This window comes from Scyliorhinus canicula, chromosome 20 (genome assembly GCF_902713615.1).
Source record: "Scyliorhinus canicula chromosome 20, sScyCan1.1, whole genome shotgun sequence".
Classification (NCBI taxonomy): Eukaryota; Metazoa; Chordata; class Chondrichthyes; order Carcharhiniformes; family Scyliorhinidae; genus Scyliorhinus; species Scyliorhinus canicula.
The window spans coordinates 86,333,285-86,350,059 of NC_052165.1; the positions used below are offsets into that span (position 1 = coordinate 86,333,285).

The window sequence follows — 16,775 nt, forward strand, 5'->3', positions numbered from 1 at the left end:
TGAGGAAAGGATATCTCGCTCCAGAGTTGATTCATGCAAAATAGGTATATTACTAACACCAGTTTAAAAAATATCTATAACATCACACAGAAGTAGCTTGCAATCACTCTTTAAACAATGCTAATTAATACAGTGAATACAGTAATCCTCAACTGTTATCCTTATTCCCACTCAAACAAACCACCTCAGTTCTCAATCCACTGTTAACAAAGAACAAAAAGTACAGCGCAGGAACAGGCCCTTTGGCCCTCCAAGCCTGTGCCGACCATGCTGCCCGTCTAAAGTAAAGTTTTTCTGCACCTCCGGGTCCGTATCCCTCTATTCCCATCCTATTCATGTATTTGTCAAGATGCCCCTTAAATGTCACTATCGTCCCTACTTCCACCACCTCCTCCAGCAGCGAGTTCCAGGCACCCACTACCCTCTGCGTTAAAAAACGCCTCGTACATCTCCTCTAAACTTTGCCCCTCGCACCTTAAACCTATGCCCCTAGTAATTGACCCCTCTATCCAGGGAAAAAGCCTCTGACTATCCACTTTGTCTAGGTCCCTCATAATTTGTAGAACTCTATCAGGTCAATCCATGATCTAATTGAATGGCGGAGCAGCTCGAGGGGCCAGATGGCCTACTCCTGCTCCTAGTTCTTATGTTCTAGGGTCGCCCCTCAACATCCGTCGTTCCAGTAGTCGAACAAACCAAGTTTATTCAACCTCTCCTCATAGCTAATGCCCCTCCATACCAGGCAACATCCTGGCAAATCTCTTCTGCACTCGTTAAAAGCCTCCTGGTAGTGTGCAACCAGAATTGAATGATAATCAAAAGTGTGGCAGAAACAATACAGTTAGCCCTCAGGAATACCTGATTTACAGAGACGTTCGTTGAGAAAGAGAGAGATCTGTGCCACTGTTTTAAAGAAAAAAGAAAAGGAACTTACGCAAGGAGTCAGAAGGGGTAGAAGGGGTCACGAAAAGTCATTGGCAAATAGGGTTAAGGAAAATCCCAAGGTTTTTTACACGTACATAAAAAGCAAGAGGGTGGCCAGGAAAGGGTTGGCCCACTGAAGGATAGGCACGGGAATCTGTGTGTGGAGCCAGAGGAAATGGGCGAGGTACTAAATAAATACTTTGCATCAGTATTCACCAAAGAAAAGGAATTGGTGGATGTTGAGTCTGGAGAAGGGTGTGTAGATAGCCTGGGTCACATTGAGATCCAAAACGCGAGGTGTTTGGGCATCTTGAAAATAGTACGGTAGATAGTCCCCAGGGCTGGATGGGATCTACCCCAGAATACTGAAGGAGGCTAGAGAGGAAATTGCTGAGGCCTTGACAAAAAATCTTTGGATCCTAACTGTCTTCAGGTGATGTCCCGGAGGACTGGAGAATAGTCAATGTTGTTCCTTTGTTTTAAGAAAGGTAGCAAGGATAATCCAGGGAACTACAGGCCTTACGTCAGTGGTAGGGAAATTACTGGAGTGAATTCTTCGAGACAGGATCTACTCCCATTGGAAGCAAATGGATGTAGTAGTGAGAGGCAGCATGGTTTTGCAAAGGGGAGGTCGTGTCTCACTAACTTGGATAGAGTTTTTCGAAAAAGGGTCACAAAGATGATTGATGCAGGATAGGGCAATGGATGTTGTCTATATGGACTTCAGTTAAGGCCTTTGACAAGGTCCCTCATGGTAGATGGTACAAAAGGTGAAGTCACACGGGATCAGGGTGAGCTGGCAAGGTGGATATAGAACTGGCTAGGTCACAGAAGGCAGAGAGTGGTAATGGTGCTTTTCGAATTGGAAGGCTGTGTTCCACAGGGATCAGTGCTGGGACCTTTGCTGTTCGTAGTATATATAAATGATTTGGAGGAAAATGTAACTGGTCTGATTAGTAAGTTTGCAGACGACACAAAGGTTGGTGGAATTGCGGATAGCGATGAGGACTGTCAGAGGATACAGCAGGATTTAGATTGTTTGGAGACTAGGGCAGAGAGATGGAAGATGGAGTTTAATCCGACAAATGTGAGGTAATGCATTTTGGATGGTCCAATGCAGGTAGGGAATATACAGTGGATGGTAGAACCCACAAGAGTATTGACAGTCAGAGAGATCTAGGTGTACAGGTCCACAGGTCACTGAAAGGGGCAACACAGGTGGAGAAGGTAGTCAAGAAGGCATACGGCATGCTTGCCTTCATTGGCCGGGCATTGAGTATAAAATTGGCAAGTCATGTTTGCAGCTGTATGGAACCTTAGTTAGGCAACAATTGGGGTATAGTGTTTCATTCTGGTCGCCACACTACCAAGGAGGATATGGAGGATTTAGAGAGGGGTGTAGAAGAGTTTATCAGATGTTGCCTGGTATAAGGGCATTAGTTATGAGGAGCGGTTGAATAAACTCGGTTTGTTCTCACTGGAACGACGGAGGTTGAGGGCCGACCTCATAGAGGTCTAACAAAATTATGAAGGGCAGAGACAGAGTGGATAGTTAGAGGCTTTTCCCTAGGGTAGAGGGGTCAATTACTAGGGGGCATAGGTTTAAGGTGCGAGGGGCAAGGTTTAGAGTAGATGTATGAGGCAAGTTTTTTTTTGTTTTTTTACACAGAGGGCAGTGGATGCCTGGAACTCGCTGCCGGAGGTGGTGGTGGAAGCAGGGACGATAGTGACACTTAAAAAAAAAAAATATGAACAACAGAACAGGAAAAAAAACCCCATAGAATTAAATACAAAAACAAAACAAATACCGCAGTACCCCCCTCCCCCGTACATAATAAATTAACCACCCGTCAAAACACAAAGCAAACATAGCAAATATGTACACCCCCATCAGATCCCCCAGTGTTGAACACAAAAGTAATGAAAGAACTCACCCCACCCCCCGCCTCCCGGGTTACAGACCATTGCTACCGTTTCTGCCAGGAAGTCTAGAAGCGTTTGCCACCGCCTAAAAATCCCTTGCACCGATCCCCTCAAGCAAATTTCACCTATTCCAATTTAACAAACCCTGCCATGTCGGTGATCCAGGCCTCCACAGCTTGGGGGCCTCACATCCTTCCACTGAAGAAGAATCCTCCGCCGGGGCTACCAGGGACACAAAAGGCCAGAATACTGGCCTCTTTCACCTCCTGGCTCCTCTGCAACACCAAATATTGCGACCCCCAGCCTGGTTTGACCCTGGATCCTACCACCCTCGACACCGTCCTCGCCACGCCCTTCAAATTCCTCCAGCGCTGGCATGCCAGAACATATGGTGATTGTGCTGGCTCCCCGAGTACCTAACACACCTGTCCTCACCCCGAAACAACCGGCTCATCCTGGTCCCCGGTCATGTGTGGCCTGTGCAGCACCTCAACTGTATGAGGCTGAGCCTTGCGCACGAAGAGGAAGAGTTCATGCCGCCTGATGGCAATCTGCCACGTCCCCTCCTCAATCTCCTCCCCCAACTCCTCCTCCCACTTAGATCATAGAATTTATACAGTGCAGAAGGAGGCCATTCGGCCCATCGAGTCTGCACCGGCTCTTGAAAGAGCACCCTACCCAAGGTCAACACCTCCACCCTATCCCCATAACCCAGTAACCCCACCCAACACTAAGGGCAATTTTGGACAGTAAGGGCAATTTATCATGGCCAATCCACCTAACCCGCACATCTTGGACTGTGGGAGGAAACCGGAGCACCCGAGGAAACCCACCACACACGGGGAGGATGTGTAGACTCCGCACAGACAGTGACCCAAGCCGGAATCGAACCTGGGACCCTGGAGCTGTGAGCGATTGTGCGATCCACAATGCTACCAGTGCTGCCCGTACAACTCCTTACCTTACAACTCCTCCACCGAGGCCTCCTCCTCCTCCTGCATCACCTGGTATGTTGCCGAAATCTTCCCCTCTCCGACCCATACCTCAGAGAGCACCTGTCCTGTAACGTGCATGGCGGCAGCAGCGGGAATTCCACCACTGTGCCGCTTGGCAAACGCCCTTACCTGTAGATACCTAAAGGTGTTTCCAGGGGAGCCTGTACTTCTCCTCAGCTCACCCAGGCCCCCGACTTCCCATCCACAACAGGTCCCCCAACCTTCTTATCCCTGCCCTCATGCCCACCCCCGCAAACCCTCCATCTATGTCTTCCCGGGACAAACCGGTGATTCCCTGTATCGGGGTCCACACCGAAGCTCCCACTTCCCCCCTGTGCCGCCTCCATTGCCCCCAAATCTTGAGGGTAGCTGCCACCACCGGGCTCGTGGTATACCTCGTTGGAGGGAGCAGCAGCGGCACCGTTGCTAGTGCCTCCAGACTCATACCCCAACAAGACACCGTCTCCAGCCTCTTCCATGGCCACCCCCTCCCCCTCCATCACCCACTTGCGAACCATCGCCACATTAGCGGCCCAATAGCCCCACAGAGGTTGGGCAGTGCCAGCCCCCCCCCCCCCCCCCCCCCCCCTGCTCCGCTCCAGGAACACCCTTCTCACTCTCTGAGTCCCTCACGCCCACACAAACTGTTATACTCCTGTTGACTCGCCTAAAGAAGGCCTTCGGGATAAGAATGGGGAGGCACTGGAACAGGAACAAAAACCTGGGGAGCACCGTTATCTTGACTGACTGCACCCTACCCGCCAGGGACAACGGCAACGCATCCCACCTCTTAAACTCCTCCTCCATCTGCTCCACCAACCTCGCGAAATTAAGTCTATGCAGGGCCCCCCAGCTCCTAGCTACCTGGACCCCCAAGTATCTGAAGCTCCTCTCTGCCCTTTTTAGTGGGAGCTCACCAATCCCCCTCCTCTGGTCCCCTGGGTGAACCACGAACAGCTTGCTCTTCCCCATACCGAGCTTGTACCCTGAGAAATCCCCAAACTTCGAGGATCCTCATTACCTCCGGCATCCCCCCCACCGGGTCCACCACATATAGCAGCAAGTCGTCCGTATAGAGCGACACCCTTTGCTCCTCCCACCCCGCACCAGCCCCCTCCATTTCCTCGACCACTCAGTGCCATAGCCAGGGGTTCAATCGCCAGTGCAAAGAGCAGGGGTGACAAGGGACACTCCTGCCATCGTCCCTCGATGCAGCCGAAAGTACTCAGACCTTCTCTTGTTTGTGGCCACACTTGCCATCGGGCCTCGTACAACAGCCTAACCCACCTGACGAACCCCTCCCCAAACCCGAACCTCTTCAGCACCTCCCACAAGTACCCCCCACTCTACCCTTTCGAAGGCATTCTCAGCGTCCATCGCCGCCACTACCTCAGCCTCCCCCTCCCTCGCCGGTATCATAATAATGTTCAGGAGCCTCCGCACATTCGCGTTCAACTGCCTCCCCTTCACGAACCCCATCTGGTCCTCGTGGATGACCTGCGGCACACAATCCTCAATTCTCATGGCTAAGACCTTCGCCAGCACCTTGGCATCTACATTTAACAGCGAGATCGGTCTGCAAGACCCACACTGCAGGGGATCTTTGCCCCGCTTCAAGATCAAGGAGATCAGTGCCCGGGATATCTTCGGGGGCAAAACCCTCCCCTCCCTTGCCTCATCGAAGGTCCTAACCAGCAACGTGCCCAACAGGTCCACATATTCTTTGTAAAGCTCGACCGGGAAACGGTCCGGCCCTGGTGCCTTCCCTGCCTGCATGCTCCCTATCCCTTTGACCAGCTCCTCCAGCCCAATCGGGGCCCCGAATCCCACCACCAGTCCCTCCTCCACCTTTAGGAACCTCAGTTGGTCCAGAAAGCAACCCATCCTCCCTCCTCCACCGGGGGCTCGGACCGATACAGTTCCTCATAAAAGTCCCTAAAGACCCCATTGATGCCAACCCCACTCCGCACCACACTCCTCAACTCCCCCGATCTCCCTAGCTGTGTCCCGTTTCCAAAGCTGATGCGCCAGCATCCGGCTAGCCTTTTCCCCGTATTCATAAATCGCCCCGTGGGCCTTCTTCCACTGCGCCTCCGCCTTTCTGGTGGTCAACAGGTCGAATTCGGCCTGGAGGCTGCGCCTCTCCCTCAACAGTCCCTCCTCCGGCACCTCCGCGTACCTCCTGTCTACCCTCACCATCTCTCCCACCAGCCTCTCCCTCTGTTCTCTCTTCTCCTTGTGGGCCCTAATGGAGATCAGCTCTCCCCTAACCACCACCTTCAGCGCCTCCCAGACTATCCCCACTCGAACCTCCCCGTTATCGTTGGCCTCCAGGTATCATTGTGCTTCCTCGGACCCGCTCGCTCACCTCCTCGTCCGCCAACAGCCCCACGTCCAAGCGCTACAACTGGCGCTGGTCCCTCTCCTCCCCAGCTCTAAGTCTACCCAATGCGGGCCGTGATCTGAAATGGCTATCGTTGAGTACTCGGTATCCTCTACTCTCGCAATCAGCGCCCTGCTCATGACAAAGTCGTCGATCCGGGAATAGGCCTTATGAACGTGTGAGAAGAATGAAAATTCCCTAGCCCCCGGCCTTGCAAATCTCCAAGGGTCCACCCCTCCCATCTGGTCCATAAACCCCATCAGCACTTTAGCCACCGCCGGCCTCCTACCTGTCCTAGACCTGGAGCGATCCAGTGCCGGATCTAGCACCGTGTTAAAATTCCCCCCCCATTATTAGGCCCCCCCCACTTCCGAGTCCGGGATCCGACCCAACATACGCCGCATAAAACCCGCATCGTCCCAGTTCAGGGCGTACACGTTGGCCAGCACCACCCTCTCCCCTTGCAGCTTACCGCTCACAATTACATACCTACCGCCATTGTCTGTCACAATGCTCGACACCTCGAACGACACCCTCTTTCCCACCAAGATCACCACCCCCCCCCCGATTTTTGGCATCCAGCCCTGAATGGAACACCTGGCCTACCCACCCCTTCCTCAATCTTACCTGGTCCGCCACCTTCAGATGTGTCTCATGGAGCATGGCCACGTCCACCTTCAGGTGCGCGAACACCTGGGCCCGTTTAATCGGCCCATTCAGTCCCCTTACGTTCCAGGTTATCAGCCAGATCAGGGGGCTGCCCGCCCCCCTCCCCCGCCGACTAGCCATAACCCCTCCTCGGCCAGCCACACGCCCACACCCGGCCTGTTCCCCACAGCGGCAGACCCCCGTCCCGACCCCCTCTAATCGCTCCAGCTCCCCCTTGACCATACCAGCAGCAACCCGGTTCCTACCCAACCCCAACCCTCCTGTCATAATATACACCAGTATATCATGGTGCAGACACACACTGATGGACACACACAGGGACCAATCAACATGTACAAGCACAGCCAATCACCAGTTAGAATACACACTATAAAGGCAGAGGGCACCACGGTTCCTGCTAATTCTGGGTGCTGCCTCTGAGTGTAACAAGAACTCATCCAGCCCAGCACAGACTTACAACACGTGCCGAGAGAATCAACTGGTTCGGACAAGGCTTAGGTCTCTAGTTTAAGTTAGCATCATTTAGACTCACAGTCATCGTGTGTTAGTTAGTTAGAAGTAGTTAATAAAACTGAGTTCTTCATCAGTGTTGGAAGTGTCTGTTCATCTCTCAAGTCGACACTTCACCCCCCACCTCCTAGCTGCGTTGCTCCCCCCATTGCACTCCCGTACATCAGCTGACCCTGGCCACTCCCGCCTCTCCTTCGACCTCCCCCTCCATTACCCACCAGCAGGCTCTCCGCCTCCCACATCCATCCCAAGCACGGGAAAAAGCCCGTGCTTTCCCGCCCCGGCCCCGCCCACTTCATCGCGGGAAAAAGCCCGCGCTTGCCACCTGCCTGGCCCCACCTCCTCTGGCGCAGCTCCTTCTACAGGCCTAGTCCCCTCACCCCTGGCTTGGGCCTCACACACCCCGCGGGGCCCCATCCCCCCCTATTCCGCTTACTTACCCCCTGCAAGAGCCCACCCACAGACCCAACCAAAACAGTGCCCAACCCTCCCTCACCTCCCACACCGAATTAAAAATAAACAAGAACAGAGATCACCCCCCCCCCCCCTCAAAATGTTACATAACCACAGCAATCCCCAATCATCCCCACACACGACCCCTTGTCCCAACTCCCAGTTTGTGTCCAGCTTCTCGGCCTGAACAAAGGCCCCCGCCTCCTCCGGGAACTCAAAATAATGGTGCCGGTCCTTGTAGGTGACCCACAGACGTGCCGGCTGCAGCATGCCAAACTTCACCCACTTCCCGTGCAGCACCGCCTTCGCCCGGTTGTACCCGGCCCACTTCTTCGCCACCTCTGCGCTCCAGTCCTGATAAATGCGAACCTCCGCGTTCTCCCACCTGCTGCTCCTCTCTTTCTTGGCCCATTTGAGCACACATTCCCGGTGGGTGAATCGATGAAACCGCACCAGCACCGCCCGTGGTGGCTCATTAGCCTTGGGCGTCCTCGCCAGCACTCTATGGGCTCCTTCCAGCTCCAGGGGCCCGTGGAAGGACCCCGCTCCCATCAGCAAGTTTAACATGGTGACCACATAGGCCCCCATGTCCGACCCCTCCGGGAGGCCCAGGATGCGCAAATTCTTCTACCTCGATTGATTCTCCATCTCCTCGAACCGTTCCTGCCATTTCTTGTGGAGTGCCTCGTGCGCCTCCACCTTTACCGCTAGGCCCAAGATCTCATCCTCGTTATCCGAGATCTTTTGCTGGACCTCGCAGATCGCCACCCCATGGGCCGCCTGGGTCTCCAGCAGCTTGTCAATAGAAGCCTTCACCGGCTCCCTAAAACAGCGCTGGAGAGCCTCCTGCTGCTCCTGCATCCACACTGCCTGGTCTCCGCCCGCTGCCATCTTGCTTTTCTTCCCTGCACTTTCTTTGGCTTCACCACCACTTTTTTAGCCACCCCGCTCCTGGCCCAAGCCATACAATGTCGGGGGAATGTTGCAGTCTCCTTCCCACACCGGGAAATGTAAAAAAAATGCCGTTGGGGGCCCTGAAAAGAGCCCAAAAGCCCGTTCCTAGCGGGAGCTGCCGAACGTGCGACTTAGCTCTGCATAGCCGCAACCGGAAGTCGACGGTAGTTACATTTAAGGGGCATCTTGATAAATACATGAATAGGATGGGAATAGAGGAATAATGGGCAGCACGGTAGCATGTGGATAGCACAATTGCTTCACAGCTCCAGGGTCCTAGGTTCGATTCCGGCTTGGGTCACTGTCTGTGCGGAGTCTGCACATCCTCCCCGTGTGTGCGTGGGTTTCCTCCGGGTGCTCCGGTTTCCTCCCACAGTCCAAAGATGTGCAGGTTAGGTGGATTGGCCATGATAAATTGCCCTTAGTGTCCAAAATTGCCCTTAGTGTTGGGTGGGGTTACTGGGATAGGGGGAGGTGTTGACCTTGGGTAGGGTGCTCTTTCCAAGAGCCGGTGCAGACTCGATGGGCCGAATGGCCTCCTTCTGCACTGTAAATTCTATGATAAAATTCTATGATACGGACCCAGGAAGTGTAGAAGATTGTAGTTTAGTCGGGCAGCATGGTCGGCACGGGCTTGGAGGGCCGAAGGGCCTGTTTCTGTGCTGTACTTTTCTTTGTTCTTGTTCTTTGTTGAATCCTGTCTGAACTATGCAGGAACTCTGGCTGTATTTCCTCAAAAGCTGCTTCAACTCACATTCTAATCAGAACATTCTGAACTGCTTGGAAAGACTGCAAATCTGTCTACAGAATTATCTTTAAACTGCAGTAAGAGCAAAATACTTGATTTCTGCTCACAGCTTCATCCAGAACTCATCAAAACTACTTTTTGCTGTAAAATGCCTACCGTAGCTTCACCCAGTAACTACATAAATTCACCAAGCTGAAATTCAATTAACTTCACACTTAATCAAAACAAAACTGTGTTAACCCAATCTTTTTAATGTTGCCTTAATTGCACCCCTGGCTCCCAACCTTTTAAACTAGGATTTATTTTATAACATGACTGCAGCAGTCATGTTTTAACAGAAAAAAACATTCTTGCATTCATCACACACCTCCACTGATAACTGAGCATACACAGCAAGGCAAAGGCTACAACCAATTACCGGCCTGCTTACTAGCAACTCTCATTTGGAAAGTACACAGCTGAGAACTAAGCACAAATGGGGAACTGGAAAAAAATGGCAATTCCCAGACTATCCTACACGGGAATATCAGTGATTAATTGCGCCTTGGCTTTCCATCCTGCAGTATCCAGACTGTCCCAACCTCAGCCTCACTAGCACAGAACAAGGGTTTTTCACTTGAGCCGTGAGATGGTCACTCCCCAATCCCTCCCACCCCTCCCCATCGCTCACACCCCATCTCAACAGTCTCACTGAAATAAAACACTACCTTTTGTTTTAAGACATCATTTTCTTCCTGCAGTTGGGAGCATCTCTGGACCTCTGCATCAAAATTCAGCAACACAGGAACAGGTAACAGAAGTTAAAGAAAAAAAAGCACGTTGCAATTCTCACTTTAATATCATGTTTAAAACTTTCTGCAGCTTGAAGAGAAATGTCAGTCCTCGCTCCAGAAACTATCTGTACACCTTTTCAGAGTCACCTCAGTTTTCTGCCAGCCTTGTGCTGAGGCTCCTCTTGGAAAACTATTAGATAAATTAGGACACATCAATTTCATCAGGTTTAAACCAGTCAGATTTACTATAATTGGAGGCCATTATTTATACAACTTGAAGCAGTCATCTGCAGACTGCTTTTGCAGTCCTCAGCTGGCATCACTGCACCTTTTTGATATCCTCAACTGGAGGCACACCAATATCCTGGCCAGGGGGTTTGCTCCTCGGGAGGGTTTAAACTAGCGTGGCATGGGGTGGAAACCAGAGCAGTAGGTCAGCAGGTGAAGTAACTGAGGGACAGCTAGAGACTATAGGCAGCAAGACAAATTTTGGAAAGATATAAAAGCAACAGGGTTGTTGTGGGTGATTTCAACTTCCCCTATATTGACTGGGACTCACTTAGTGCGAGAGGCTTGGATGGGGCCGAATTTGTAAGGAGCATTCAGGAGGGTTCCTGAAAATGAAAATCGCTTATTGTCACGAGTAGACTTGAATGAAGTTACTGTGAAAAGCCCCTAGTCGCCACATTCCGGCACCTGTTCGGGGAGGCTGTTACGGGAATTGTACCGTGCTGCTGGCCTGCTTACAAAGCCAGCGATTTAGTCCAGTGTGCTAAACAGCTCCTTGAAGCAATATGTACATAGTCCAACTAGGAAAGGGCCAAACTGGATCTGGTATTGGGGAATGAGCCCGGCCAGGTGGTCGAAGATTCAGTAGCGAAGCATTTCGAGAACAGTGACCATGATGATAGTACAGTGGTTAGCACTGTTGCTTGACAGCACCAGGGACCCAGGTTCGATTCCCGGCTTGGTCACTGTCTGTGCAGAGTATGCAAGTTCTACCCGGGATGGCAGTACAATGTTCCTCCTGCAGAATATTTCAGGTGAGGGATGCCGTCAGTGTCCCTGCTGATTTCACCTGTGGGAAGTTCACCCATCTCCAGTTAGGGTTAGGGAACTGGATGAACTTCGGATCATTCGGGAGCAGAGGTGGTCATAGATAGAAGCTTCTGGGATGTAGTTACTCCGAACAATAAAGATAGATGGGTGACGGTGAGAGGGTCTGGGAGAAAGCAGTCAGTACAGGGATCCCTGTGGTGGTTCCCTTATACCGATTTGGAGACTGTTGGGGACTGTGAAGCAATTGGGGACCTAGGTTTAAGGTGCAAGGGGGAAAGTCAAGGGGGAAAGTTTTGAGGAGAAGTGCAAGGCAAGTTTTAAAAAAAAAAACACATATGGTGGTGAGTGCATGGTGCCAGAACAAGCTGCCTGGGGAGATGGTGGAAGCAGATACGATAGTGGCATTTCAGAGGCATCTTGACGAATACATGAATAGGATGGGAATAGAGGGATACAGACCCCGGACGTGCAGAAGGTTTTAGTTTCGTAAGGCACCATGATTGGTGCAGGTTGCAGGGCCAAAGGGTCTGTACCTGTGCTGTACTGTTCTTTGATTTATTCACAATTCACCTGCTCCAACTGTTCAGTCCATAGTCTATTCACTTCTGAAATAAAGAGTGAACATCAAGGTCCCTAGCACGGGAATACTGGAAGACAGAAAGCACAAGATTAAGATCCGTGCACTGACAGTGGGTCGACACTTTGGGATAAGAGGGGTGAAGACAAAAAGTCTGAAATTATTTTCTGACAAGGAATTTACAGGGCAAAATCGCAAAGTCACTTAGTGTGAGGACTGGAAAATTACTGCAATTTTCTGACAGTCGGCAAATGCTTCTAGTCCACTTGAAATGGGTAGCATCATTAGACTTCAAATTGGTAAATATTAGCTTTCCCTTGATTTACCTTCCATGAAGATTGTCGACCGATTGTCGAAATCGAACTTGGGACCCTGGAGCTGTGAAGCAATTGTGCTTTCCACAATGCTACCGTGCTGCCCTTAAGAAGTTAACCTACACTCCATTATTCTACCCTAATCCAAGTACCTATCCAATAGCCGCTTGAAGGTCCCTAACTTTTCCGACTCAACTACTACCACAGGCAGTGCATTCCATGCCCCCACTACTCTCTGGGTAAAGAACCTACCTCTGACATCCCCTCTATATCTTCCACCATTTATCTTAAATTTATGTCCCCTTGTAATGGTGTGTTCCACCCGGGGAAAAGTCTCTGACTGTCTACTCTATCTATTCCCCTGATCATCTTATAAACCTCTATCAAGTCGCCCTCATCCTTCTCCGTTCTAATGAGAAAAGGCCTAGCACCCTGAACCTTTCCTCGTAGACCTACTCTCCATTCCAGGCAACATCCTGGTAAATCTCCTTTGCACCTTTTCCAAAGCTTCCACATCCTTCCTAAAATGAGGTGACCAGAACTGCACACAGTACTCCAAATGTGGCCTTACCAAGGTTTTGTACAGCTGCATCATCACCTCACGGCTCTTAAATTCAATCCCTCCGCTAATGAACACTAGCGCACCATAGGCCTTCTTCACAGCTCTATCCACTTGAGTGCAACTTTCAAAGATCTATGAACATAGACCCCAAGATGTCTGCATCATAATTGCCCTTCCCCCAGCTATAACTCTTGCCCTGCGTGGTATACTTATCCCTTTCCATCACTAACGTAAAGGTCACCGAATTATGGTCACTGTTTCCAAAGTGCTCACCTACCTCCAGATCTAACACCTGGCCTGGTTCATTACCCAAACCAAATCCAATGTGGCCACGCCTCTTGTTGGCCTGTCAACATATTGTGTCAGGAAACCCTCCTGCACACATTGTACAAAGAATGACCCATCTAATGTACTCGAACTATATCCTTTCCAGTCAATATTTGGAAAGATAAAGTCTCCCATAACAACTACCCTGTTACTATCGCTCTTTTCCAGAATCATCTTCGCCATCCTTTCCTCTACTCCCTAGAACTATTAGGTGGCCTATAAAAACTCCCAACAGGGTGACCTCTCCTTTCCTGTTTCTAACCTCAACCCATACTACCTCAGAAGAAGAGTCCCCTAGCATCCTTTCCGCCACCGTAATACTGTCCTTGACTAGCAGTGCCACACCTCCCCCTCTTTTACCCCCTTCTCTGAGCTTACTAAAACACCTAAACCCCGGAACCTGCAACACCATTCCTGTCCCTGCTCTATCCATGTCTCTGAATGGCCACAACATCGAAGTCCCAGGTACCAACCCATGCTGCCAGTTCCCCTACCTTATTTCGTATACTCCTGGCATTGAAGTAGACACTTCAAACCACCTACCTGAACACTGGCACCCTCCTGCGAAGTCAAATCTGTGCTCCTGACCTCTATACTCTCAATCTCCCGTACCCCAAAACTACATTCCAGGTTCCCATGCCCTGCTGAATTAGTTTAAACCCCCCCAAGAGCACTAACAAATCTCCCCCCCAGGATATTGGTGCCCCTCAGGTTCAGATGTAGACCATCCTGTCTATATCCCACCTTCCCCAGAAAGAGCCCCAGTTATCCAGAAATCTGAATCCCTCCCGCCTGCACCATCCCTGTAGCCACGTGTTTAATTGCTCTCTCTCCCTATTCCTCATCTCACTATCACGTGCACGGGCAACAACCCAGAGATAACAACTCTGTTGTTCTCGCTCTGAGCTTCCATCCTAGCTCCCTAAAGGCCTGCCTGACATCCTTGTCCCCTTTCCTACCTATGTCGTTAGTGCCAATGTGGACTACGACTTGGGGCTGCTCCCCCTCCCCCTTAAGGACCCGGAAACACGATCCGAGACATCACGTACCCTTGCACCTGGGAGGCAACATACCAAACGTGAGTCTCTCTCGCTCCCACAAAATCTCCTATCTGCCCCTGACTATTGAGTCCCCAATTACTAATGTTCTACTCCTTTCCCCCCTTCCCTTCTGAGCAACAGGGACAGACTCCGTGCCAGAGGCCCGTACCCCATGGCTTACCCTGGTAAGTCGTCCCCCCCCACAAGTATCCAAAACGTATACTTGTTACTCAGGGGAACGACCGCAGGGGTCCCTGCACTGACTGCTTCTTCCCAGTCCCTCTTACAGCTCCCCTCAACCTCCTAAACTCCAATGAATATAATCCCACGATCCTCAGACGTTCATCGTATGTTAGGCCTACCATTCCTGGGATCATCCGTGTGAATCTCCTCCTCCTCCTCCGTTCTAATCAGAAAAGGCCTAGCCCAACCTTTCCTCGTAAGACCTACTCTCCATTCCAGGCAACATCCTGGTAATCTCCTTTGCACCTTTTCCAAAGCTTCCACATCCTTCCTATATGGGTGACCAGAACTGCACACAGTACTCCAAATGTGGCCTTACCAAGGTTTTGTACAGCTGCATCATCACCTCACGGCTCTTAATTCATCCCTCTGCTAATGAACACTAGCGCACCATAGGCCTTCTTCACAGCTCTATCCCTTGAGTGGCAACTTTCAAGAACTATGAACATAGACCCCAAGATCTCTCTGCCCCTCCACATTGCCAAGAACCCTACCATTACCCTGTATTCCGCATTCAGATTTGTCCTTCCAAAATGGACAACCTCACACTTGTCAGGGTTAAACTCCATCTGCCACTTCTCAGCCCAGCTTTGCATTCTATCTATGTCCTCTTGAAGCCGACAACAGCCCTCCTCACTATCCACAACTCCACCAATCTTCGTATCATCTGCAAATTTACTGACCCACCCTTCAACTCCCTCATCCAAGTCGTTAATGAAAATCACAACAGCAGAGGACCCAGAACTGATCCCTGCGGTACGCTGCTGATAACTGGGCTCCAGGCTGAATATTTGCCATCCACCACCACTCTCTGTCTTCTATCGTTAGCCATTTTGTTATCCAACTGGCCAAATTTCCCTATCCCATGCCTCCTTACTTTCTGCATAAGCCTACCATGGAACCTTATCAAATGCCTTACTAAATCCATGTACACTACATCCACTGCTTTACCTTCATCCACATGCTTGGTCACCTCCTCAAAGAATTCAATTAGACTTGTAAGGCAAGACCTACCCCTCACAAATCCGTGCTGACTATCCCTAATCAAGCAATGCCTTTCCAGATGCTCAGAAATCCTATCCCTCAGTACCCTTTCCATTACTTTGCCTACCACCGAAGTAAGACTAACTGGCCTGTAATTCCCAGGGTTATCCCTATTCCCTTTTTTGAACAGGGGCACGACATTCGCCACTCTCCAATCCTCTGGTACCACCCCTGTTGACAGCGAGGACGAAAAGATCATTGCCAACGGCTCTGCAATTTCATTTCTTGCTTCCCATAGAATCCTTGGATATATCCCGTCAGGCCCGGGGGACTGTCTATCCTCAAGTTTTTCAAAACGCGCAACACATCTTCCTTCCTGACAAGTATCCCCCAAGCTTATCAGTCTGCTTCACGCTGTCCTCTCCAACAATATGGCCCCTCTCGTTTGTAAATACTTAAGAAAAATACTTGTTCAAGACCTCTCCTATCTCTCAGACTCAATACACAATCTCCCGCTACTGTCCTTAATCGGACCTACCCGCGCTCTAGTCATTCTCATATTTCTCACATATGTGTAAAAGGCCTTGGGGTTTTCCTTGATCCTACCCGCCAAAGATTTTCATGCCCTCTCTTAGCTCTCCTAATCCCTTTCTTCAGTTCCCTCCTGGCTATCTTGTATCCCTCCAGCGCCCTGGTCTGAACCTTGTTTCTTCAGCCTTACATAAGTCTCCTTCTTCCTCTTAACAAGACATTCACCTCTCTTGTCAACCATGGTTCCCTCACTCGACCATCTCTTCCCTGCCTGACAGGGACATACATATCAAGACACGCAGTACCTGTTCCTTGAACAAGTTCCACATTTCACTTGTGTCCTTCCTGACAGCCTATGTTCCCAACTTCTGCACTTCAATTCTTGTCTGACAGCATTGTATTACCCTTCCCCCAATTATAAACCTTGCCCTGTTGCTCGCACCTATCCCTCTCCATTCTAAAGTGAAAGTCACAGAATTGTGGTCACTACCTCCAAAATGCTCCCCCACTAACAAATCTATCACCTGCCCTGGTTCATTACCAAGTACTAAATCCAATATGGCCTCCCCTCTGGTCGGACAATCTACATACTGTGTTAGAAAAGCTTCCTGGACACACTGCACAAACACTACCCAATCCAAACTATTTGATCTAAAGAGTTTCCACTCAATGTTTGGAGTGGACTCGATGGGCCGAATGGCCTTACTCCACTCCTATGTCTTATGGTCTTAGGATGAGGGCGACTTGATAGAGGTTTATAAGATGATCAGGGGAATAGATAGATTCAGAGACTTTTTCCCCAGTCC

General features: G+C 50.6%; 1 protein-coding gene across 1 annotated transcript in view; it reads right to left on the reverse strand.

Annotated features, from left to right (window-relative positions):
* The window catches only part of wdr91 (WD repeat domain 91), a gene marked incomplete at its 5' end in the record, with an annotated part of 78,430 nt that extends 68,077 nt beyond the window's left edge, over positions 1–10,353 (reverse strand). Inside the window, 1 exon segment of the mRNA XM_038780323.1 lies at positions 10,267–10,353. Within this exon segment, the coding sequence (XP_038636251.1) occupies positions 10,267–10,353 (87 nt within the window).
* Between the last annotated feature and the right edge of the window lie 6,422 nt (positions 10,354–16,775).